General features: G+C 39.1%; 2 protein-coding genes, 1 long non-coding RNA gene and 1 pseudogene across 3 annotated transcripts; 1 reads left to right on the top strand and 3 right to left on the bottom strand.

The window, feature by feature from the left end:
• Nucleotides 1–1,152: 1,152 nt before the first annotated feature.
• On the bottom strand, nucleotides 1,153–2,879 carry LOC143546297 (uncharacterized). The gene is made up of 3 exons (XR_013137573.1): nucleotides 1,727–2,879; nucleotides 1,471–1,545; nucleotides 1,153–1,354 (listed from the first exon to the last, which is right to left on the bottom strand). It is a non-coding gene; the product is annotated as an uncharacterized LOC143546297 (long non-coding RNA).
• A 7,069-nt stretch (nucleotides 2,880–9,948) lies between these two features.
• Nucleotides 9,949–11,874, top strand: LOC143546320 (transcription elongation factor TFIIS-like). The gene is made up of 2 exons (XM_077038013.1): nucleotides 9,949–10,208; nucleotides 10,844–11,874. Exons 1-2 carry the CDS (start codon nucleotides 10,041–10,043, stop codon nucleotides 11,690–11,692), a joined length of 1,017 nt encoding a protein of 338 aa, XP_076894128.1. The 5' UTR covers nucleotides 9,949–10,040; the 3' UTR covers nucleotides 11,693–11,874.
• A 498-nt stretch (nucleotides 11,875–12,372) lies between these two features.
• LOC143546319 (uncharacterized) lies at nucleotides 12,373–14,227 on the bottom strand (annotated as a pseudogene).
• A 4,716-nt stretch (nucleotides 14,228–18,943) lies between these two features.
• Nucleotides 18,944–21,214, bottom strand: LOC143546317 (uncharacterized). The gene has a single exon (XM_077038012.1). The coding sequence runs from the start codon at nucleotides 21,172–21,174 to the stop codon at nucleotides 19,423–19,425; it is 1,752 nt and encodes a 583-aa protein (XP_076894127.1). The 5' UTR covers nucleotides 21,175–21,214; the 3' UTR covers nucleotides 18,944–19,422.
• Between the last annotated feature and the right edge of the window lie 5,998 nt (nucleotides 21,215–27,212).

Genomic DNA, 27,212 nt, shown 5'->3' with positions numbered 1-27,212 from the left:
TGGCCAAATTATCAACCCTCAAGTAAACTTTTTCAAAACTTGTAATGTCTTTATGTTTTATGAAAATTTACCCGTCCTTATCCATGTTACATCAAGTTATGCTACATAATTGATAACTAAAATATCCCGTCAAATTATACACATAATTGGAAAACATTTACTTACATGCATAAATTTACCTAAAAATTTTTAAAGGTACATATCGCAACACATGAACCATAGTTTCAAATTATACACATAGTTTCAAATTTGCAATTTTCTTCCTTATGGTTTCATTTCACTTGCAATATTTAAACCCGGATTTATTAATCTTGTTAAGTCTTGTCGTTAACCCATTTGCATGCCCCTCATGTGACGATCAATTTTGTCTTTTTTTCTCTCCAAATAAACCTCAACCCTGATTTGCAACCCCCTCACGTGAGGGGCTGGGGTGTATTTGGGGAAAAAGGGAAAAAAGAAGGAACAAAATTGCCCCTCACGTGAAGGGCACACTGATGGGTCACGTGAAGGGCACTTAATGAGATTAGGGAATTCGAGTTTAATTGCAAGTAAAATGAAACCATAGGAAAGATAATTGTAAACTTAAAACCATTAGACTAAAACCGCATATTTGGACAAACCACAAGGACGAAAACCGCAGTTCACTGAAATAAGTATTATAATAAAGAAATAGTGAAAAGACATGTCTACCCCTGACTTAACGATAAAATTTAACGGGGTTAGTGATTTGGATGTAATTGGCAAGAACTGGGAAACATGGAGGGTCCATATGCAAAAATAAACCTTTTGGACTAAATTCGCATTATTTGCCAAATCACAAGGACTAAAATGGCACTTTACTCAAACTAGTTTTATACCCGTCCGGTGGACGGGTTGTTTAAAGTAAAGAATAAGCGTTTCCAAGTCAACCCGGTTGGCCTGTTTAAAAGTGAAAAAAGAAAAGGTGAGTTTCTTCAATCTAACCCGCTTTGAATTAAAAATTTCAAACTATAAACTGTCATAATGAAATGATTTCTCCATATCAACGACATTTCTTGTTTTTTATTTTCAAAAGTCATAAAACTTTAATTTTTTTCAATTAATTTATATTAAACTATGCTCTTAATTTAGAGAATGGTAGATTTTATTTTCCACCCCCATGAAATGAAAAAACGACAATAAAATGAACCATCCTTTTTATTGTAAATAACATAAAATTAAATCGAATTAGAATTTATAATTTCTGGTTACAATAGTTTACATATTTTGAAAATATAAAACAATTGTCAAAAACCATCTTTAGTTTAGATTAAGTTCATTGACAAAATTTGGTGGAGAGGAACTCAGCCTTCGAACAACTTCACATATATAAGGCCTGCAGATCAGGAGGCAAACAACATTAAAATAAGAGATGATTAGAATATTTTGTTACTTTTTTATATTAATCAACAATTAATACATAAGATGTGAATTTAATTTAAGAATACTTACCGGAATTGAAATCCGCCTATCATGAAATACGATATCAGATCCAAGGAACATATCAATTATTGTAGCACTTTTCACCTGAAATTCACAACATAATAGATAATATACTTACCAAAACATAATTACAAATGTATTAAACAAACTTAAAATTAATATGATAGTCGTTTTCAATTCCGAGTTCTAACTTTCTGATCTTTTCCGAGTTCTAACTTACCACCTGAACTCGGAAGTAAAACTTAAAATGCATTAATATACTTACCAAGGAACATATCAATTCCGAGTTCTAACTTTCTGGTTTTTGGCAGCGTTTCACTCCCTGCGTCGGTTCACACGCCCAATGCCGAGTGGGCGCCCGACGCTGATTACGCGTCTGACTCGGAAGTAAAACTGAAATGTAGAATAATTATCAGAAAACATTTTTAAAACCAACTATTTTGACCAAAAGCTATCCTTACCTAAACCAAAATTGCCCCTTTTGAATCGGTCCGTTGAGAACCATTACCTAGCCTGACCCGCCCAGCCCATTTTGTTTGGCATAAATACATGGAATGAAAAACAACATAATTCAAATGTGATACCTTGCAATCTTGTGTGGTTGGTAGGAGCACACAAAAGAATTTGCAAGTGATACTCAAGAGAGGATGTAGTCATGTTTCCATCAATTTGCAAATGATACCCAAAAGAGGATGTATTCATGTTTCCATCAACTTGAGCTTAAGGAGGTTCATTTGTAAGAAAGATACATGGCCATTATATTGAAGAACATCTTTGTTTTCATCATAAGCATCCTTGAAAACTGCAATTATCATATTTACTATCATTTAGAAAGAAAAACAAAACAAAATAATTGGAAAAAAGTTAACAGAAAAATATATTTACCTCGCTAACGAAGGAACCATATAAACTAAAAAATTTTCCGGTTTACATGAGGCCAAGGTGTTTGCCACAAAACTTAACATTATCGCCTGCAAATTAAAAAAAAGGTTGAATTTTTAATCATACATGATAACCGAACTTCTAAATCTTTAAAAAATATACAAGATTATACCTCTCATGGGCATCACGAAGCTGCTTGTTCATCTTATTATAGCTTTCAAAATTAGCAGTTGGAACAGCAAGCTGATTACTCCACTTGTCAAAATAAGTTGTAAATTAGGAAGGGACAATAGTATATTCAACAATAATCACAAGTCCTTACATTTCAAAATCAGGGTATAATAGTAAAATCTTCACGGACTGCGGGGTTTTATCAGTAGCATGAACCGGATGTGATTTATGTACATGCCTCAATATCCTAGCTTTTTCTTTCCATGTTACAAGTCATCACATGTCAGTTATAATTTGCAAAAACAACACGCCTTGAACTAAATAACCCATAGGAGCTTTTTATCGAACACATGGTGGGCATAAAATAGGCATTTAGGAATTACACACCAACACATGTTGTTATCTGATTACGGAAACACACGCAGATGAAATGAAAACAAACTCATCCAATCACTAATCCCAATGGAGATATGATCAACAAAATTCACTAGGAAAACTTGGTGTCAGCGATGGCTAACCGAGAATTGTAATCACAAACTCTGTTTTGATACAAATTGGAAAGCAAAAGTGAAAATACATAAACCTAATAGAATCCAAATTTCGAATTAATAATTGGCATTACCTGTAGCCATGAGAGAAAATGGTTGAGGCAGAGAGAAATGAACGATGATGGGATTCAACTTCAAGCGAAATAGGCTAACCACAACTGCGTTCAGTTGGAGGGAGAAATCGGAGGAAACCAAAACCCTCCACAATCGCTGCTTCTACAAGGTTTTAATGGGTCCAGATTTGTCCTCAGGATGATCAGACGGTGTGCATTTAACATTGGATTGCTAGCTTAGGGTTTGTTGTGGTTTCCTTTGAAGGTAAATCTCATCCTGGTTTTTTAACAGGGTTCCTCGTTAGTATCATATGTATATGCCGTGAAATAATAGCATTAGATGCATTTATAAAAAGGAAAATTGGTTTTAAACAATCCCAACTGTAGCATATTGGTAAATATTCATCCCAACTTTACACTTGCCTGCTGGCAGTACCAACTACCTGTGCATTTGTTTTTAAAGGGCCGCGACTAACGGATCCGTTAGTCTTTGTCTGACGTGGCCATCCCAGTTGGCAAAATCTTGATTACGTGGAACGCGACGTGGCGGCTGACTGTGTATTATTATTATTATTATTATTATTATTATTATTATTATTATTATTATTATTATTATTCTTCTTCTTCTTCTTCTTGGTCCAGTACCCCACCCCCACCCCTCGTTTCCCGGCGAGCCACCACAACCACCCCTCCCGGCGAGCCACCACCACAACCACCCTATCAGACACAATCTCTTCATTCTCTCCATTATCAGACACCAAACCAAACAAAACCTCTTCACCTTTCAACATTTCCCCCCAAATCCACCTGATACGAAACCAACGGCTCGACCGGCTTCGGGTGACCAAACTCAGTAACCCTAACTTCTACCCGCTTCAAAATCGCAATGTAATCAACCCACGACGTTAATTTCACTCCAGTTTTCAAATCATGAGTCATAATCGAAACACTGCTAACCCTAGAAGACGAAATTGTGCATAAATTTGAACCAAACTCGACATTAACGAGCTGGGTTTCATCCAATTGTTCAAAAGATACATTTTTAGCTAATTTGGAAGCAAACCCAGATGGGATTATTACCAGTGAGATACGATTGCCGATCTTGAACGTGAAGTTGGCTGAAAACGACGTCGTTGTGGTGGTGGCTCGCGGGGAGGGGTGGTTGTGGTGGCTCGCCGGGAAACGAGGGGTGGTGGTGGGGTACTGGACCAAGAAGAAGAAGAAGAAGAAGAAGAAGAATAATAATAATAATAATACACAGTCAGTCGCCACGTCGCGTTCCACGTAATCAAGTTTTTGCCAACTGGGATGGCCACGTCAGACAAAGACTAACGGAGTTAACATCCGTTAGTCGCGGCCCGTTAAAAACAAATGCACAGGTAGTTGGTACCGCCAGCAGGCAAGTGTAAAATTGGAATGGATATTTACCAATAGGTCATAGTTGGGATTATTTAAAACCAATTTTCCTAATAAAAATTATGTTGTTTATATAGCTAAAGATAAATACTGACTAGAACATAAACGGTAGACCTTAATAGGGGTACGTGTTTGTTATTGACAAGGACAGAGGACAATGATGGATGATTAGTAATGTCATGGACAGACAAGACAAGGTGACGATGACTAGCAATGTATTTTCAATCTTTTTGTTTGTTCATTTTTAGATATACACGGAACAGGTCTCAATATAATTGTTATGCTACTTCTTATCTAATTATTCTTAATCTAAACCAATAATTAGGCAACATGGTTATGCAAATAAAGAGTCTGATTAAGATGCTAAGAAAAATAAAACATATGGGCGTCCACATGGACCACATGTTCACTTGAATGTTATGCTTTCTATTGGGCTTATTCAGGCCTTAGTTATATCATATATGGGCTTTTTCTGTAAATTTTTTTAAGTCTTCTTCATATTTTCATCTTCCAATATAATTAGTTTACCGTTTCTCCCCGTCAGAATTAATTTATAGACGTGTAAAAATTCAGGGTACGAGACCGGATATGAAAATGGTTTGTAACCCGGAATTAAACCCCACTAAGAACCGGTTTGACAAGAACCGGAACAAGTTCTAACTCGAATCGTAGTGTTGAACCCAGATTCGGGAGCCCCTATGCGGAAATCGGTTCGAAACTAACTAAAACCGTAATGGATAAAACATCTAGTTAAAAGCCAAAACTGGTTTGAAATAAAATCAAACTTTTTCCACTTGCAAAACCGGTGTGGGGAAAAGTAGTTTTGTGCTACATTTATCTATGATACCGGATTTCAAATCTTGCAATGTGTAGGAATATGTGGCTAATAGGAATAGTTAGGAGCTGCTCTAAAAGATAAATGTATATAAATTACGAGTTCCGTTTAAAAACTACTAATCCGTTAGTAACTATATACTGCTCTGTATTCATATGTATTGTTTTGAAAGTAATATATAAGATGACCATGTAACCACATACGTGAGTAATAAGAGTAATTTGACCCCACTTTATGACCATTACATCCTCACGTTCCCAACACAGGGCCGACCCATAGGGGTGGCGGGGAGGTCGACGGTCACATGCCCGACACCATTTTGTTTTAAAAAGCATTATATTTATTTATATTAAAAGCAATATGTATATTTAATGTTTAAACTCAATTACATGACCACTAGCTTGGTCTAGACGTGCACAAATCGGGTTCAACTGGAAAACCCGAACCGGTTCGGAACCGGTTTTTTCACACCGAGTTGTAAAATGGCACCGGTTCCAATCAAGAACCGGTTCGGTTCCCGACCCGAACCGATGCCCAGATATGCTAACTTTTAGGAACCGGGTAGGGTATGAACCGGAACCGGTTTTTACGTAAAAACCGGTTCCACCGGTTTTTTTTTGAAATTTAAATATTATAGCCGTTAGGAACCGGTTCCAACGGCTATATAGCCGTTTTTGACCGTTGGAACCGGTTTTTTAACTATAAATAGGTTATTTTTTTACTCTAAATAGCAAGGTTTGTTTGTGTACTTGTTAAACCACTCCCAAAACTATAAAACACACTCCAAACCACAATTAACCTTAAACCGACAACAAATGGCTACTAATGATGACGTTGTTATGGTGATCGAAACAACAAGATGCCCCGATGTTTGGGTTCATTACGATTTGTGTCTCATGACCGACTCACATGAGTTGGCACGTTGCAAATATTGCTCGAAGTTTCTTAAAGCAGGGTCCAACTCGACGTTACGAAAACATACGAATAAGTATTGTCGAGAGAAAAGAAGTTTGGTTGCTAAAAAAACGGAAGTGGGAGAGTCGTCCGGCTCTACAACCCAAAAATAAGTATTCCCGGATTAAAACAACGGACTTTGTATTTTAAGTTTTAGTTGTTATGTTTAGTATCGTTTATGTTTTAATAATATTTGTAATAGTTATTTTTTAAATAAATAAAATGTTCGTCGTTATTAAAAAAGTAACAAAAAATTAATCATGAGTAACAAAAGTAATTATAATAAAACAAATCAAAACTAAATATTAGTTGAACAAGTTACAAATAATTTTACTAAAACAAATAATTACAACTCTTTTTCGTCTTCATTCTCGTCTTCACCCTCGTCTTCGTTATCGGAAGAAACCCCGTCATCCGCCTCCTCATCATGAATATGACGCTCTATTGATATTTCGTCTTCAAAGTTCGCCTTGTGTTGTACATGATCCACCGCATCCAAATGGTCCTTTAGGCAAATGCAAACCTCTAGAGACTCGTGAGTTAGTTTTGTTCTTCACATAGATAACACCCTCCCACTAATAGAAAAAACCGATTCGGAAGCAACCGTTGAGGCTTGTACGGAAAGCAAATCACGAGCCATGGCGGATAGAATGAGAAATTCGTTTTGTTTACCTTGCCACCAAGCCAACAAATCAATATTGCGAATTTCGTCGACCGTTGCGCCCTCAACATAGTTTGCTCCACTATATCGACCAAGTTCGCTAGTTGGTGTGTTTCCTCTTTGCCTCTTAGATGTCGATTCACGAATCCCATTCATCAAGTTTATAAGTGGGTCATTGCACGGCCTACTAGTTGTTGTTTTTTTCACAAAAGACGATCTCGTGCTTGGACAATACATTTGAAAATAATGGTCATAAAGGTCTTGAAGGTTTTTGTTGAACTTTTCCTTCGCTTCCGTCGACAACTTCGGGTCGATCTCGTGCATACCTAAGTTGTCGAATATTTCCTCAATCGTTGTTTCAACCCCATTAACATTCCAATAGGGGTTTAATGCGGCGGCACAAGTAAAGACCGGCGGTATGTTTTCAAAATATTTTATGAACTTTTCTTTCATCGCCGCAACAATATTTTCGAAGAGTTTGTTATTCTCCGCAAAGCTTTTAAAAACACAAGACATATAGTACAATTCTTGCAAAACCCAACAACTAGTAGGGTAATAGACTTCCGATAATTTTGTTGTTGACTTTTTGAACACGTCAAGATACTCCAACAAATAACCGACTTGGACCCAAACACTTTCCGGAAACATATCGGCCTCGCGTTCTTCAACAAGATTGTTATGAAAAGCTTGTAAAGTTTGGCGTTGGGCAAAAGCACACTTTAACATATGACAAGTTGAGTTCCAACGGGTTGGAACGTCCCAATTCGGCCTCAAATACTTTCTTTCAACCGACTTGCAATAGTTCTTATATTCAAGATGTCTTCTTTTACCACTTTTGAAGACATCTTGTAATATAAGTCTAAAGTACTTTAAATCATCACAAATGTTTTCATTGTCAAGACCTATTTGAACAACCAAGTTGATGATATGTGCAACACATCGAACATGAAAAAAATCCCCGAAACAAGGTGGTGAATATTTAATGATAAATTTTTCAGCCGACTTAGTATTGTTTGAAGCGTTGTCAAACGAAATCGAAAATATTTTATTTCTCAAGTTGTAAGTCGTTATAACTTCATCAAGTAATTCAAACAATTTTTCGGCGGTATGTGGGAACGGGAAGTTTTCAAAAGCGATGGTGCGTTTCATCAATTGTCATGTCACCGGATCAACCCAATGAGCGGTGACACATATGTATGATTCGGGCAACCCGTGTGGTGCCGACCAAACATCGGTAGTTAAACTAACAATGGCTTCTAAAGAATGAAAAGACTCGATTAACTCTTTTTTAGCACACTCCCACAACCTGATACAATGACGTCTTAAGGTAGTACGACTTACATGTGTGTATCTCGGTTGTAGAGTTTCGCGAATCAACGACGTCAACTCCGGGTCATCAAAGTGGTTAAACGGCAAAGTTCGTTAGGCAAACCTCGTTGAATAACGAACTTTGCCATTCTATCTTGAACTTGAGTCCTGTTGTAACGAAATAGTGTACCATCTTTACCCAAGTCAATTTGATCGGTCGCGCCAATCCCTTTCAACGCCTTGCAATATGGCTTCTCGATGTGTTTTCTCAAAGTAGAGTTGGAATCGTGCTTTAATATTGAACCACATAGTTTGCAATGAGCCTTTTGATAACCTTCGTCATCCACAATCAAACCCCAATTCTTCCATATGTCTTGGTTGCGGTTATGGTTGACTACCGTAACAACCCTTGGGTCCTCCGTAACAGGAACGGGGGCAACAAAAACACTCTTCTTAGCCTTCTTGTTAGTTTTTTTGATGGGTGCCATAATAATATTTAGTTGGATGGTCGGGTAACGGAACGGGTTTGCTAAAGGAGTAGTATTTTAGTTTGTTTTTGAGTTTGGTGGTGAAACAAGTGGTGGAAAACAAGTTATATATAGGTTTGGGCATCAAAAACCGGTTCCAACGGCTATATTACCGTTGGAACCGGTTCCAACGGATCTATTGTCTCAAAAACCGGTTCCAACGGCTATATTACCGTTGGAACCGGTTCCAACGGCTAATTGGTGTCTAAAAAACCGGTTCCAACGGCTATATTACCGTTGGAACCGGTTCCAACGGCTAGTTTGACTTTGTTTGACTCTTCAAAAAAAACCCGTTGGAACCGGTTTTTCCGGGTACGAACCGAACCGGTTCCAATTAAGAACCGGGTAGGAACCAGGTTGGAACTGATACTGATATACAAATAGGAGAACCGGGTACGATTTTCGGGTACAAAAATACCCAAACCGGGTATTGTACCAACCGGGTTGGAACTGGAACCGGTTCCGGTTCGGTTCCACCATTTAGGTTCCGGAACCGGTTTTTTTGTGCACGTCTAGCTTGATCTAGTGGCAAAGAAGCATTGCTCTCAACCAAAAAGTTACGGTTATAGTCTCATTTGAGACATGTTTAATATTTAATTGTTTAAACCAATAAAATACTCCTTTTAAATTAAGGCCAAAAAAAAAAATTCGCCTTCGGACCAAAACTTTTTTTGCTTTCTCGGAGCCAGGTCTGTCCCAACATTAATGCCCAACAACAAATTATCTCTTTACCGTCGCCATTTTGAAGCCCCAGCGTGATTTTGGAGGCTTTGAAGCCCTGCCATCTCACTTTGCGAGGGCCCTTCATGTCCCACAACGACCTGTCTTACAAGCCAAATTTAAGGGCGCAAACAAGCCGGGCTATTCAAGATCGGCTTGTGTAAAAGCTTGATCGAGTTGAGTTTAATCGAGCCCGAGCTCGAACCTAAAAGTAAGCATCTTCCCTAAGTTTCACTTATTTAGCTCGATCGGCCCGTGAGCTTAATCGAGTCTGTCATTTATATAACCTTGTTAGTAATTAATTTATATATATAACTATTAATTCATGTAACTCAGACCAGACTTGTTTGCACCTGGTCAAAATCCTACACATTGTTCATCTATCTCGCTCATCCACCGCACGATCAAATTTTCACACAGATCAATCAACGGTCATGATCTCTTTACTATATCTATACGGCCCACATTAAAACACCTCTCTGGAGTTTTCTCTATTCCACCACCATGGAGACGGAGCTCAAACAACTGTTCGAGACGGCCAAGAAAGCCGCCGAAGACGCGGCGGTTGACGGCGGTCAGTTGGAATCATTGCCGGCAGAAGATCGATGCATTGATGCCTTAAACACCCTCAAAAAATTCCCTGTTAATTATCAAGTTCTTGTTTCCACTCAGGTTCATTTCGATTTCGATTTCTGGGTTTTTATTATAATTTAATGAATTTGTATTATTGATCATAATCTTGTGTTATGGGTTCGAATTTGTGTGATTTTGATTTTGGGTTCTGGGTTTTGAATATTATTATTGTTATTATTATTATTATTATTATTATTATTTGTGATTGGTAAATAAGATTATGAAATTGTTAAATGGGGTATGGAATTCAAGGTTGAACATTTTAGTAAGAAACTGGTGTTATTAGTATCCTAATTTGAATATTGGCTTATTTATTTTGCTTATGTTGATTAACGAAGTACTTATTTAGATAGTGTGCATGGTTAGTGGTTAATGTGATGCTGTATTCGCGTACACGTTCTAAATGGTATGTTATGTACGCGTTAACGTGTTAACGTGACGTGCTTTGTTATTTTGAATAATGTTGTTTCAGGTTTACTGTCGAAGGCATGAGGTGAATAATGTGACGTTTAGGTTCTGTGTTGCGTTTGTCTTTGTTTAACTTTAGGCTTCAAGATACATTACTTATAAGTTATTTAGATTTATGTAAGCTTATGGAAGTAAAACGTTGTTGTTGACCTGCGTCGAAATTAGACATTACAGTTTGAAAAATTACACAAATGCCGTTGTTTCAGGTGGGAAAGCGGCTCCGTCAACTAACGAAACACCCTAGAAAGAAGATCCAGTCATTGGCTACTGAGCTAGTTGAAATTTGGAAAAACATAATAGTTGAAGAAACATTAAAGAATAAGAAAAATGGAAGCTTGGAAGCAAAACAATCTTTAAAGCCCGTGCACGTGCTTGGAGCCGATACATCCAACAAGAAAGTAGAGAGAGTCAACTCCATCAAGGTTGAAAAGCGCGTCACGTCATCATCTTCAGACAAAAAAGTTCATGTTGTCAAAGCCGATAAGCGGGAAGATGTTAAAGTGGGCCCACCAAAACTTACTTCCCTTGTTTATTGTAAAGATCCAGTACGAGACAAGATTCGCGAGATTCTTTCCGAGGCATTATGCAAAGTCTCGGGAGAGGTTGAGGATGGGTTAAGGGATGAAGCGGAAGCTTCCGACCCGTTCCGTGTTGTGGTTTCAGTGGAGTCTGCAATGTATGAAAAGTGGGGGCGATCCAACGGTGCGCAGAAGTTTAAATACCGATCTATAATGTTCAATATCAAGGATCCGAAAAACCCGGATTTTAGAAGGAAAGTGTTGCTTGGGCATGTGAAGCCCGAAAGGATTTTGGAGTTGACACCTGAAGAGATGGCGAGTACCGAGAGACAGATGGAGAATGTGAAGATTAAGGAGAAAGCTTTGTTTGATTGTGAACGTGGGGGCCCACCGAAGGCTACGACCGATCAGTTTAAGTGTGGTCGGTGTGGGAAACGGAAGTGCACTTATTATCAGCTGCAGACTCGGAGTGCGGATGAACCGATGACCACGTTTGTAACTTGTGTAAACTGTGATAATCATTGGAAATTCTGTTAAGAAATCGCGAGCTTGTAAGGTTCAGATAGAATCAAGTTTCAAACTGCTATAGTTTTTTATTTTTATTTTTATTTTTAGGTTTTCAGAAAGATTTGTTTGTTGATCATAGTTAGATTTAGATGTTTATATTGTAACAGCTTTTTATATTTGAAGCATTTAGTAATATGCTTTTTTAACTTTGATTCTGTTTATGTTGCTTGCTATGTTTCTTTCTAGTTATGTAGCAGTGTGTTTTGATGTAGAAACTTTTCTACAGAATTTATGTTGTGAAACTTGATATAGTCTACCTTTATTCGACGCAGCGGTCATGACCATCATCAAATACTATGGTTGCTTTTAATCACTCCTTTTCTGTTTAAATCTATATAATTCTTCTTAGGGATTTGGCAAAGCCAAAGATCAATCACCAAGGTTCTGAAGGTTTACCGTTTATGTATATGTGTTCAATCTCAACATGCAGTTTCATTGTTTCGCTGCTTCACGTTGTTCCAATACTAATAATTGGGTTTTCCAAGTTTTAAACAGTAAAATTGCAGTATCATTCAAGATGTCTTTACGATCTACGATCACAATATGATTTTGAATTTAGATGATTATGTTTTATGCAACTTGAACAAGCAAGCAACAACTATAAGCGAACACCCAATCTTTTAAAGTACTATAAGGTATTCAACCATCTTTTCATTCTACACTTGTTAGCTTTTGAACAATGGTTCGCAAACGGGAATCTTTTTCTACATTTGGGATCCGGGGTAGTAAATTCTCAAAAGTAGCAGAATCAGGCATAAAACCTCGGTTTATCATTTCTTCAAGAAATATCTCAGCCTCTCCACACTCGTTTTTCTTCAATAACTCTTGAACAGTGACATTGTACGTGACCCTATCTGGCAAACAGCCATTCCCTTCCATCTTTCCAAGCAATTCTTTACCTTTACCCAATAACCCTTCTTGGAAATATATACCTATCATCACATTATAGGTCCTAACATTAGGTTTCAATCCTTTCAGTAAAAGTTCATCAAACAGATCCATAGCCAAGTTGGGCTTCCCACATTTGCTGCAACCATAAATCAATACATTATACAAACCTACATCATTCTTCATTTCATTACTATCCAGCAAACGGAAGAGAGTCAATGCATCAAAACACTGGAGTTTTTACACATTCCACGGAACAAGATACGGTAAGTGCATATATCGGGAACCTGGCCCATTGCTTGCATCTTGTTAAACAGTTCTCTAGCAGCAGCAGGATTTCCCGATTCAAACAAACCTTGTATCAAGCTACTGTAAGTTATAACATCAGGAATCAAACCCTTGTTTTGGATTTCTTGAAAAAGATGTCTAGCCTTATCAATTTGCTTCTTCTTACAGTATCCATTTATCAGGCTGCTATATGTGATGATGCCGGGCACAATATCCCTCTCCACCATGCCGTCAAGAACTTTCTCTGCTTCATCCATTTCCCCACGTAAACAGTATCCATCGATTAGTGCACTATAAGTGATTACATTTGGACGTAGACCTCTTTGTACCATTGCTTGAACAGCAAGCTCTGCATCTTTTACACAACCTTGCTTGCAAAAGGAATCTACCAGGATAGTAAAGGTAACGACTCCAGGAGATACACCTTCCTTGTCCATATCCATCAACATTTTTGCAGCTTCCGTCTCTCGACCAAAGTTACATAGACCCTGAATCAAACAGCTGTAAGTGATAACATTTGCACGGACACCCTTTCTAGTCATTTCGGCAAATAGTTGTAATGCATGATCAACCATTTTGTCTTTACAAAGGCTATCAATGACTGCAGTGTACTGTTCCACCCATGGTTTACACGAGCCTGCTTCCATGAACTTGAGTAAATCAAGGGCCTTGATAGTGTTAGCTGCTTTACAAAGCCCATTAATAACGGTTCCATACATAATCTGATTAGGCTGACAGAGTTTGTGTGTAAGCAGTTTCTTGAACAAGTTAAGGGCTTGAGAAACGCGATCAGCAAGAACAAGCCCATGAAGGAGAGTGGTATAGGTTGCCAGATCAGGTGGAAGACCTTGCTTGAAGAGGGTTGCTAGTAAGGCGAAGCCATAATCAACTTGATTGAGGCGACAATGGCAGTTAATAGAGATGTTGATGGTATAGATATTAGGAGGAATACCCATCAGCTTCATTTGGTTAAGGAGCATAAGCGCGGTGGAATAGTGTTTCATCTTTACAATAGGAGCAATGAGCTTAGTAAATTCGACAACGGAAGGTGGAGGTTTTGTTTGAAGCATTTCATCCAACACTTGGAGTGCATCATCCAACTTCACCTTGGAAGCATTTTGGAGATTCAGAATTCTTTGTGTGGAATGAGAGGTGCGTAGTATGCTTGTGAAGCATTTCATCAGGCAGAAAATAGAGTGTTGCAGGTAGTGAATTACGTGGATAGAAGATGAATGAATGAATGAATGTTTCAAACCCTAATTAATAATTATTATTCATCGACTGGAACCAAAAGCTCTGTATTACCAACCAACATGTTGAAAATCAATTCTACTACATTATCATTCATTTACAGGAGATGACAAGTGGTGGAGAGACGGGGTAGTTTTGGTCATTTTTAAAAATTTAACTAATCAATTTTCGATTCTGTAACAATATCAGTACCCATTTTATGAGAGTTTTCGAAATCGGTAACTTGTGTACCCGTTAAATGAACCAAAAAGACCACTTACATTAAATGACAAGAGGTTTTGATCATAAAAGTTCCTAATCTTCTTGTTAACACTTTGAAACACTTCATATAAATCCATTAAATTATATTAAAAATAGTTCCAATTACAATAAAGAGGCAGGTAAGCGGACAACAAGCTGCGCCGTCACCCCCTTTTGAATGGCAAAACCGATCCTACTGAAAACAAAGTTATCGTTCTTCGGCATCGATGAGTTACTGTGCACGACCCGCTGAACTCTTTTTAGAAACGCAACAACATCGGGGGCAAGAGACCCAAATGTGTCAAAAGCAAAAGGAATGAAGGCGTGTTGATTCTCCACACACGCCTTCTCGTGCTTAGCAATTTTTCCTGCTTCTGCCTTTAGCACGGCATGCCTAGCAATAAACCCGGTGTCCCTAAGCCCGACAAGAGGGGACACCCTAGTAAGGTCCACACAAGCATGTTTCCCCCCGCCCATCCAAACACAAGAATGTCCGCTAGTCGGAGAGTAGACCTTCCTTCACGTGGATCCGACAAGAAATTCACAGGAGCCTCTTTTCTTGCCGAGATTCCCGCCCGTTTTAACACATCACAAAGGACATCTCTGACCAAATCATGTCTATATTTGAACCCAGGGAGTTCTTTGCAATGAATCGTGTGTTCACCAAAATTATCTAAACAAACCTTACGACAGACCGGGCATGCTCATCAACTGGGAACAGTGGGATCATTAAACGATATTTAAGAATGGCTCGGTACTCCACTGCTAACATGTGCTGGCCTAACCCTTCGATTGGGGTAACAGTCAAAAAGTCTTGAGCATGAGGAGCCTGAAGACATTCTAATACCGCTCTTTGACGAGAGGACATGCCAAACTTTTCTCCCAAACTTTGGACGGTTTTACTATAAAGGGCACTCGCCAAAGCATTTTGGGCTTTAAGGGGGGCGGGGGGCGGTGTCCTTATTAGCGAACCCGCCAAAATCAAAATCGGGAATAGAGTTGTGCAAATAATCCATCGCACACCCAAAATCAGAATCCAACCCATCACCACTACAATCACGCAAAATGTGGTCCTGTAACTTCCAAGATTGTACTCTCGAGGCGACGAAAGCATAGGTGGAAACATCCTCAGCTGAATATAACCCTAAACCACTTTATGGATAGGGAGAGAGACTAGTCTCCATTGAAAATCCCCAAAAAACGGACCCCCACATACCACAATATCCTCAATCGCCGCCTGAAGCCCTTTGTCAAAAACAGAGACAGCTTTCTTAACAAACATAGGCTGACATGTTCGGAGTCCAAACAACAATTTAGCCACCCCCATACATGAGCGAAGCAAGAGAAGCTCACATTGAGGGTCACGCAGACGAGTAAGACATCTCATTAGTTCCACGGCTCTTGAAGCTCTGGTAATGGCCAAACTACTGATAAACCCAGCATCCCGGCTAACCGCACATCCATGGAGTTTTTCCCCTAACTCCGGTCTCCTAATCCCTATAGGGAATAAACCTACTTTTGCCTTTACCCCATTGCACGACGGCCAGTATACTTCTGTCTTTTTAATATTAAGCTCAAGCTCTAAACTTGGCCCCTTAGATATAATTATATCCAAGGCTTTAGCCACTTCAATGACGTCTCCTATAATCGTGCCATCATCTAAGTACCATGCATGGAAAAGTAACTTGCAACCATCTCGTACTTGATGAATGAGGGGGTGTAAAGCTAAAGCAAAGAGAAGGGGTCCTAAAGGATCGCCTTGTTGAACCCCAGTAGTTGACTGGATACAATCATTCCCTACATATAGCCTTGCAGGTTGCCCGTAAAGAAAATTAACCCATAGGGAAATAGATGGGCATCTGGCACGAACTTCCTGCAGGAGGGTGGTCCTATCCACCAGGTTGAAGGCATTAGAAAAATCTACTGTAAGCAAAGCCAACGACCCATCCGAGTGGAACATATTAAGAAATCTATTCGCGCTATGAAGCACCGCCTCCGCTCCACTCGGGACCCCCACCCCGAATTGAAAATCACCAAGGTATTTTGCCATCTCTTTCCCAACACTCCTCATAGCCACTTTGGATACAAGTCTTCTCCAAATCGCGCCAACAACAATAGGCCTAACCCCATTGTCGGGCTTAAGCAGTGGCGTTAGAGGGGCCGAGGCCACAAACTCCGCCAAAGAAACAGGGCATCTCCCCCCTAACCACAAGTTAACCACCTCAGTGATAACCTTAAGCAACCCCACGGCAATCGCGGATCCTTCCCCACATAGGGCATCCAAAATATGTTGGGCCCTAAGCCCATCTCTACCACATGAAGTCCCTTTAGAAAACGATTTAATACACCCTAGGACACTTTCAACGTCCACAACCAAAGGGGCCACCGAGAGTAAGGAATCAGGCAAGGCGGGCGGGGGCAAGACGAGATGCTTATCAAGCAACGCTTTCATAGTAGCGTCACCAAGAGGAGCAACACCCGAAGAGCACAAAACTTTAACTGCGGCCGTGAAGTGCCCATCGACAACTTTCCGAATACATTGCTTAGCATTGAGGCCCTCCCTCGAATGATCACCCCCGAAGGAGCCCTCATCGGCTCTGGAGCCCATATCCATCGGTTGGTTAAAGAGCGATTGGATAAGATCAAAACATCCGCTTCCATCACCCCAACTTGCTAGGGCCTGCCGAATAGAATGGCATTGTAAGGATTTCCTATTCCCCGACCTACGCTCCTGTCGGTTGGAAGGCTTGACAACTTGTAATGTGCAACGGGGTAATATCAAAAGTTTAACCCACGCTTCAATGGACTCTGGTCTAGACACCACCTTGCACAATGAAGCAGATAAGACATGGGCAAATGCCATGCGACAGCTAGAAGGGATGATTTTAACTGTCTTTACCGGAAGTGCGAAAATACGGTCAAGGAGGGTCGCGTCCAAAACTATCCCACCCAAAGGAGCTACATCTATCGCAAGTTGTGGCTTAGGGATCCCGACAATGAAGTCTTCCACCCCTCCCGTATCACCTTTGAACTTGATAACTTTGTCTACATGGTGACAATGCCGATTGAGGGCCTGTAAAGACATGCACTCACCGCACAACCATAGTTTTTTGCAACCTTTAGAGCATCTGTCAACGCAACAAAAAGCGCACAATCCTCGGATACCGCATCCCGCATAGTGCATTTTTTGTCATCCGAATATAGGTGTAACCGCTTTATATGTGCCCCTAACCTTTGGATCCCCTTGGACCCAACCAATCCATCCGGGCAGCAATGGAATCCTCTAAACGGGCACGGCCAATAGCCCGTGCCCACCTCCCCCGATGGGGCTCCGTTGACAATCCGAGCCCTAGTCATAACCCCACAAGACGAAAGACCAACAAACAAACTCGAGCTGAGTTTGGAAGTAAAAACCCGAACTAAGAGGCGAAAGGAGAGCAACCCACAGTTGCTCTCCCCTCCGTAAACCCGAAAAAACCGATTAACTCATTGAGACATTTTATCGAACACCTGGTGGGCAGACCGAAAACCTTGATCGGGTGTTGATGTAGAAGCTGATCTAGCTGTGGTGCTGAAATCGTGAGAGAGGGAGGGTGAAGCTGGGTTGACGGTTGACGGCGGTGGTGCAGGCGTGCAGCAACACGACGGCAGGTGCTCGTGACCGGTGGAAGCTGCAACGGACTGCCGGAATTGAACGGTGGTTTGAGGCGGCGGTGGTGGCTGGGTGGTTTCTATTTATAATTCATAACCCTTTTGGACCTATATTACGATGTCAGATGGATGCGGAGGACGACGACGACGGAACTCGGTGTCCGGCGGTAGACGGAATCCAGAGAGCAACAAACTAAACTGGGTGGTTTCTATCTATAATTAATAAAATAGGAAGTACCATTGGAAATCTTTGTAGATAAAATCATCATGCTCACCATACCGCCATGTTGACTAACGGCACAAAGCAATATTATATTCAAATCTTGTCTTCTACTGTTCCAAGCATTTTTTTTAACTCCGCTAACTATAAACTTTTTAGTTTATTATTTTATGTCCTAAGCCTGGGTAACTCAGTAAGGGATGGAGGTTTATATGTTAAAAATGTTCTCGTACCCGATTCACATGTGTCCGATTAACATGTATAAACTCGGATACCCTAAAACCGTTTGTTATTACTTATTAGGGTTGGGTATTGTTACACCTTTAAAAATCAAAAACCCAAATAACAAGAACGGTGCCCGCTTTTAATTAGTTTTAACTTTTTTTTAAAAACATTGGGTCATAAATGCTAATTTGTTCAAGAAACAAACAAACAAACTCTTTTAAATGTCTTCTAGGTTTTTATTTAAAATAAAAAGTAATACACTAATGTATTCTTTTAACATTTTAAATATTTTTGTAATTTTTTTCGCATTTTTTTTATAAATTTAGTAATATATTCTTTATTCGTTCTTACAACCATTATGAAAGTGAAATTGTTCATTCTACACCGGTATTTTGAAAGTAAAATCTTTATTTTTGTTGAATTTTTTATAGGACAATTTGCTTGATGACAGGATGGTTTTATGCAACTACGAATGTTGGTATTTTGACTTTACAAAGTCAAGCTCGAACTTGAGGTGCAAGTTCTTCATTTTACTCTTGGTGACAAACTGAATGGCTTTGTTCAACTATGAATGTTGATTTTGGAAAGTCAAACTAGAATAACTGCAAATTATAATTTTTTTGTTAATTTTTACAATACTGAATATATTTCAAAACTATTAATAAGTTTATCTTGAATGTTATTATTATGTTTAGCCTATTGATATTCACCTCCTCGAGTGTGTTCGCTTTAATAACCAAGAAATGGATAATATTTTAAGCCATTTGACCAAATGAATGGTATTTAAACAAAGTATGAGATTGAGAACTGGAAATTGACTAGAGCTGCTGTTATGAAGAAGATATGCAGCAACATAATCTGAAAGTCAACAGGTAGGGATGAGTTAAAATTAAATGACAATTAAGAAAGTGAACAATTCTGTGTTCAGAATATATTCTCACATCTTTTTTTCTACACTTGTTAGCTTTTGAAGGATAGTTTGTAAACGAGAATCTTTACCAACATTAGGGATCCGCATGAGTAAGTTCTCTAAAGTACCACAATCAGGCATAAAACCTCGAATAATCATTTCTTCAAGAAAACTCTCAGCCTCTTGACACTCGTTTTTCTTCAACAGCTCCCGAGCAATAATATTGTATGTGAAGCTATTTGGCGAACAACCATTCCCTTCCATCTTTCTAAGCAATTCTTTACCTTTATCCAATAACCCTTCTTGGATATATAGACATATCATCACATTATAGGTCCTAACATTAGGTTTCAATCTTTTCAGTAAAAGTTCATCAAACAGATCCATAGCCAAGTTGGGTTTCCCACATTTTCTACAACCATCAATCAATATATTATACAACACTACATCATTCTTCATTTCATTAATTTCCAGCAAACGGAAGAGAGTCAATGCATCAGAACATAGGGAGTTTTTGCACATTCCATGCAACAAGATTCGATAGGTGCATATATTGGGAGGAATTTGGCGGCCCTTTGTTTGCATCTTGTTGAAGAGTTCTCTAGCTTCTGCAGGATTCCCTGACTCAAACAAACCTTGTAACATGGTGCTATAAGTAATAACATCAGGAATCAAACCCTTGTTTTGGATTTCTTGAAAAAGATGCCTAGCCTTGTCAATTTGCTTCTTCTTACAATATCCATTTATCAAGCTGTTATATGTGAAGATGTCAGGCATAATATCCTTGTTCATCATGCCATCAAGAACTTTCTCTGCCTCTTCCATTTCACCACGTAAACAATATCCATCGATTAGTGCATTGTAAGTGATTACATTTGGATGTAGACCTCTTTGTACCATTGCTTGAACAGCAAGCTCTGCATCTTTTGCAGATCCTTGCTTGCAAAAGGAATCTACCAATATATTAAATGTATCAACTCCTGGAGACACTCCTTCCTTGTCCATATCCATCAACAGTTTTGCAGCTTCTGTCTCTCGATCAAAGTTACATAGACCCTGAATCAAACAGTTGTAAGTGATAACATTTGCACGGACACCCTTTTCAGTCATTTCAGCAAATAGTTGTAATGCATCGTCAACCATTCGATCTTTGCATAAGCTATCAATGACTGAAGTGTACTGTTCTACCCGAGGTTTACAAGAGCCTCCTGATTCCATGAACCTGAGTAATTGAAGGGCCTTGGTAGTGTTAGCTGCTTTACAAAGCCCATTAATAATGGTTCCGAACATAACCTCATTAGGCTGACAGAGTTTCTGTGTAACGAGTTTTTTGAATAACTCGACAGCTTCAAAGACCCGATCAGCAAGAACAAGGCCATGAAGGAGAGTGGTATAGGTGGCTGGATCAGGTGGATGACCTTGCTTGAAGAGGGTTGCTAGTAATGCAAAAGCATAAGGAAGTTGATTAAGGCGGCAAAGACAGTTAATAGAGATGGTCATTGTATAGATATTAGGAGGTATACCCATGAGATTAATTTTCTTAAAAAGTGAAAGGGCAGTGGAATAATGTTTCATCTTGACAATAACATTAATGAGCTGATTAAACTGGATGGTGGAAGGTGGAGGCTTTCTTAGAAGCATTTCATCGAACACTTGGAGTGCATCTTCTACCTTATTTGCTCCTGAGCCATTTTGGAGATGCAGGATTCTTGCATTGAGATTGTAGGGTGAAGCAGAGTAATAACGAGACCCAATTCTTGTAAAGCAGCTCATCATCATCCTGAAACCTTCACTTTCATGTATCAAAAACCAACCATTTGAATGAGCACTAACTGATAAAGCCACAGTAATACATGAAGGAAATTGATCATGATAGGTACATATAATTTCATCAATCTTTAAAAAGGTGTTTTGAGATACTATTTTCCTCTCTACCTATATACATATATCTTTTTTCATGAAATACAATACATCTTTAATACTTGATAATAAAACTCTTGATGAATTTATTATGTTTGATGCTTAAAATTGTCTTAGGTAAATAACTTGTATCACCATGGGTAGATGAACACAAACGTGAATCACCCTGGGTATGTGAATATTAATGTGCATCATCGTGGATAGCTAGATAGGTGAATATAACCGTGAGTATAATAATAACAATAATAACATGTATTATCGCGGGTATGTGAACATAAACGAATCACAATATGTGAATAATAACATGTATTTGTCGCGGGTAGGTGAACATAAACACGAATGACCATGGGTGTGTGAATAATAACATGTATTATTATGGGAATATTAGTATATATGTGAACATCAATGCGAATCATTGTTTGTAGCCTTGTAGGTGAATAAAGTGAATCATCGTTGGTAGGTGAATAATAAAGTGAATCGTGAATCAAGTAATTGTAAAAATGAGGATACATCTATAAACACACAATAGATTATCATGATGGTTATGATATAAAGCTTGGTTTATTGGGTTATAACTTTATAATACACTAACCCTGTTCTTGAATTTTTTTTAAGTAGGGAAATGAAAGGAAAGGAAAACTAAGGATAGTTAAAACATGGGTGTTCTTGAGTTTTTTTTAGAATTGAAAGGAAAGGAGTACGAGGAGTTAGGATGGATTAAATTGATGTTTTTTTCCAAAAAATTATCCTCCCAAAAATGGGATGATTATTAAGGATAAGTTTTCTCCCAATAAGTTATCATTTCCTTTCCTCCAATTTCCTTCCAACACAAAAACACACCTATTAAAAAAAATTTCCTTCCCATCCCTTCCCTTTCTTATCCTTCTCTCTCCTTGGTTAAAAAACTCAAGAACAAGGCGTAATTGTATTTTATTATTGAGATTACTCTATAGAATAGTAATCAAGTTTTGAAATTGTTTCAATTAGGTCACCCATAAAATCTTTTGTTTCAATTATGCCACTAAAGTTTTTTTTTGTTCTAATCCTATATATTTTACATGGATTACAGGTTTTATAGGTTTTTTTATGTTTAAGTAGTTTAACATTGTAAAATATTTTTTTAAGTGACAACACTAGTAAAAATTGAGAAACAAAATTTAACTGTGAAAAAATGCAAAAAAATAAATAAATAAAAAATAAAATTTTCAAGTTTTTTTTTGTTGCAATTTTCTAGATTATTACTATTTTTTACATTTTTCGCAAAAACAAAGAAAAACTGGAATATTGCAAAAAAAAAGATTTTCTTTAAAAATTTTCCAGTTTTTTCTTTTTTTAATTTTTCAGTTTTTTTTTTTTTATATTTTTCATGGTTTTTTTTTTGTTGCAATTTTCCAAATTATTAGTATTTTTTGTAATTTTTCACAATTTAAAATTTATTTTCTCAATATTTAAAAAATGTTTTACAATGTCAAACTACTTAAAAATAAAAAAAAAACTGCATAACCTGCTATCCAGGTAAAATATCTAAGATTATACCAAAAAAAAAAATTTAATGATCTGATTGGAACAAAAGATTTTATGATTGACCTGAAACAGTTTCAAAACTTTATTACCATTCTATAGAGTTGCCCCTTTATTATTCACCTATACCACATGAAAGAATCATAACAAATAGGAAATTAATTAACAATAGAATTCTTATCTAAAAACAATACAATATTTCAAACGTTTCATTCTTAACTATACATATGTGCTAAAGTAGTTATGGAATTGGAAATGTCATGACTGGGCGGCACATAATAGTCCATCTTGTCACTAGCGACCCATAAGTTATTTTAAGGGCCGATAGGTGGCCTAACACTAACTTTGAGAGGTGCGAAAGCAGTTCATCTTTTTTGGGATCAATAAAAATTATACTCCCTCCTTCACATTTTAAATGTCCATTTTTCCATTTTTGGTTGTCCCAATTTAACTGTCATTTCTATACATATAAATTCAATTTTCAATTGTGTCCTTACTATTACATACTAGATGTTTCATTTTACAAAACAATTATTACATTAAATGACATTATTGTCATTTTACAGCTCATAAAATAAAATGATATTATTACATCAAATATTATTGTGTGTTTTGGGTCCCATAACATTTAAAATGAGACGAAGGAAGTAGTAATTCTTTATTGATCAAGTTTAGGTTCCATTCTCATTATGCAGTTTCTTTATTTTACTGCTTCCAGATGTTCCAATGCCTACAAGACAGTTCATTTCAAGTTGGTGATTGTAATACTACTGTACATCTTTGCATCTTCTATGATTCGAATTAAGGATTTAACATACTAGATCGGTTGGGTTCTGAATAGGTAGGTCCCAGCAGAGCCCAGTTGGACCCGCAAGACTCACCTTGAAGAGGGACGTCTGCGCAAAGACCAACTGGATCCGCAGGACCCACCATGCTCAGAGAGATGAAGACCTTACGCATAGTACGCTAGCTGTTCCCGCAGGAAAAGCCTCCCAATGGTAAAGTACCCCGCCTGTTCCCGCAGCTGCGGATACAAGCCATCAGGGAAGGCTACCCGCACTAATAGTAAGGCTACACGCACAAGGCACTAACTCTTAATACTTCAGCAATGTCACCTGAAGAAGGAATGAGCAAGGCGGGAATACTCCCGCCCAAATGAGCCAGTCCATACGCTTCTGGAAGATCTTTTGTACTATACCTGCCAAGGTATGGACAAAATAGACAATATCTGACCAAAGCAGCCCATGAACCAATCACAGGGTGACAGCTCACCGACAACAGTATGAGGAGGAGCACGCTCTAGTACAAAATGTCACTATCAGCCGCTGCCTACCCACCAACTCCCATCGTGGCACGTACACAGCCCATGGTTGGTGAAAAAGGAATTTTATACAGCTGGCCATGTCACTATCAGCCGCTGCCTACTCACCAACTCCCATCGTGGCATGTGCGTAGCCTGTAGTTGGTGGAAAAAGAATATTATACAGCTGGCCGTACCTGCTTGGAAACCTACATTCGGCTATAAATACTCCAACACCTTGGAACGGTATCATTATCTATTATCTTATATCATCTTATATCATCTGATATTATCTTATCTAGCTATTTCTCTTAATATACACTTATATTCAGAGCAATCTAGTCTGATTCTCACGCCGGAGGGTGTTCACAAGGAGGAACCCCCCCCCTTCTCAGTGACGAGCTCACGGTGTCTGTTTTGCAGGTCATCGGAAGAATAACCATCTTTGCCGGACCTAACCCTCGTGGGAAACATCTACTTAACCCTAAGATTATCCGTAATCTGCCAGGGTCACTTAGTGTTTCTTCATTGGCGCCATCCGTGCATAAAAGCTAGAACTAATTCTTTTTCAGTTTTTTCAAAACCTCTGGAAAGATGGTTAAGGTTACTCCGATGCCAAGGCCAACGAGTGATCAAGAAACTCCGGTAACCACAACCCCAGCTACTGGGGGAACACCGGCGAGTACACAATTTTTACGAACACTACCCCGGTTACCCAAGCGGGGGCAAGTGCAGTAAACAATCCTCCCCTGGGATTCATTGATACCTAGTTGGAGAAACAACAAACGAGGCTCCCCCGCCAAACACTTGATGAAGTTAAAGCGTGGGCAGAAGCACGTCAGAAAGAATTCCAAGCTGAGTTGGATGAACGTTTACGTTCACTCCAACAGGCTAATGACGAGTTCGGAAACACTCGACAACAGCTCAACATGAGTAATGAGTGCGAGTATGATGAAGATTGGGAAGAATCTGACAGTGACGCAAACCCGCGCCATAGGGCGAAAGGGAAGCGTAAACAAGCAGATTTCCACAGAATAAATTTTGGAGAAACCTTTAAACCAAAAAACGCGGGTGGAAACCCACGTGACTTCTCTAAAACCTTCAGACCAACTGTTGCAAATGCGGGAACCTCCAAATTTGCAAGGGACATTGCGGAAGCAATTGCCCCGAAAAGTGCCAAACAAATGTCCAACATAGGCACATATGATGGTATATCTGACCTAGACGATCATTTGAACAGATTCATAGTGGGGGCAACCGTCAGCAATTGGACGGAACCCACGTGGTGTTACATGTTCCAAATGACGCTTGTTGGGGCAGCCAGAGCGTGGTTTGACCGTCTATCGGTCCACCACATCTACGATTGGGCAGACTTCCAGCAGAAGTTCAGCCAACACTTCAGTCAACAAAGAAAGTATACCGAAGGGCAATGGACGATCCTCAACTGCATCCGAGAGGAAGATGAGTCTTTACTAAACTTCATCACGCGCTTCAATTCAAAGAAGCTAAGTCTGGGCACTATTAGCGAAGATCTTGTTCGCGCTGCTTTCATCCAGGGCGCGGAAGACCCAGAGCTCATCCGCACCTTGACGGGTAAAGATGGCATGCCATCCACATGGGATGCCATCATGACAGCAGCTAAACGCTTCGCGGAAACGGAAAAGCAACTGGGTAGAGATCTTCCCCAGAGCACAAACCTCTACACTCAAAAAACAAGAGAAAACAACGTCCTTACCGCCCGACAAAACAAAAAGAGGAAGCTTGGTATTTGGCAGTCAAGGGTAAACTTTGACACCTCATCCGGCTCTCACCCTCGGTTAGGCGGAAGGGATAACATGCAGTTGTCGAACCGGAACTCCAGATGGACGCCACTCACCAAAAGCGTCACCGAGATATTTGCCACCGAAAGGCTCCCATGGCCAGAGGCTCCAATAATCCGACAGCGTCTAAACGCTGATCAAAGCAAATCCTGTGACTTCCACAGGACAAAAGGCCACACCACGGAGGAATGCGTATCCTTGAAGGACGTCGTCAAAGCATTCGTCAAAGATGGGAAACTCACTCACCTCGTGGCGTAATGGACGCTAAGCAGGCTAATGCGTGTAGAACCCCAGTTGGGGAAAACACGGATGAAATTGCAGCTTCAATGTTGGAGGCTACATACTGCGTAAACAACGAGATTCCGAACCAGGTGCATATCGGCTCGAAAGGCTCGATGACACCCCCATCCCAAGAACATGGAAGGGAGCTCAATTACACAGGCTGCATGTAGATCAAATCCAAACTTGAAAAGAAAAGGCTTAGAGCCACTTCTAATGGAAATGATTCTCCTTATCACATTGACGCTGATAGTCTTACATTTACTTATGATCTGACCACACTGATATGCCGGTATTCACCGCATAAATAAGTGGGAAAGTAAGTCGTTGCGTGTGGAAGGCGGCAAAACCCGCATAAACACAAAAAACGGGAAAAATTTCTAAGGAAAAGATGAGGAAAACCTTCACGCAGGTCAGTTATGGGTGAAGTTCGGTCATCCCACTAAATGAAAGTGACGGTCCTACCCGCACAATCATGATAGAGGAAACCGAACATTAACCTATTGACAACCACGCGTCGAAAGGTTAACTTATTCAAAACACTTAGAAAATTTCTAAAAAGATGAGGAAAACCTTCACGCATGTCAGTTATAGGTAAAGTTTGGTCATCCCACTAAATGTAAGTGACGGTCCTACCCGCACAATCATGATAGAGGAAACTGAACATTAACCTATTGACAACCACGCGTCGAAAGGTTAACTTATTCAAAACACTTGGAAAATTGCTAAGTTAAACTAAAGTATGCATGAGCGAATCATATATTGTTTATGAGGCAAAACAAGTGCCAAATTAAACTATAATATGCATGAGCAAGTCATATAACGTTTATAAAGCAAGTCATTAAGTGAAAGTGACGGTCCTACCCGCACAAACATTTATATTTCATAAAAAAATCAAACATTACAAGAATGGCCAGGTATCTACCCGCCTACAGAAATGTAAATCTATCCTAACGGTGGGAAGGGATCTCAAGGTT

This window comes from Bidens hawaiensis, unplaced genomic scaffold (assembly GCF_021521415.1).
Source record: "Bidens hawaiensis isolate Kalapana, Puna unplaced genomic scaffold, B.hawaiensis_p1.1 tig00014333_1, whole genome shotgun sequence".
Classification (NCBI taxonomy): Eukaryota; Viridiplantae; Streptophyta; class Magnoliopsida; order Asterales; family Asteraceae; genus Bidens; species Bidens hawaiensis.
The sequence above is the reverse complement of the archived record's forward strand: the minus strand, read 5'-3'. Positions and strand labels throughout refer to the sequence as shown.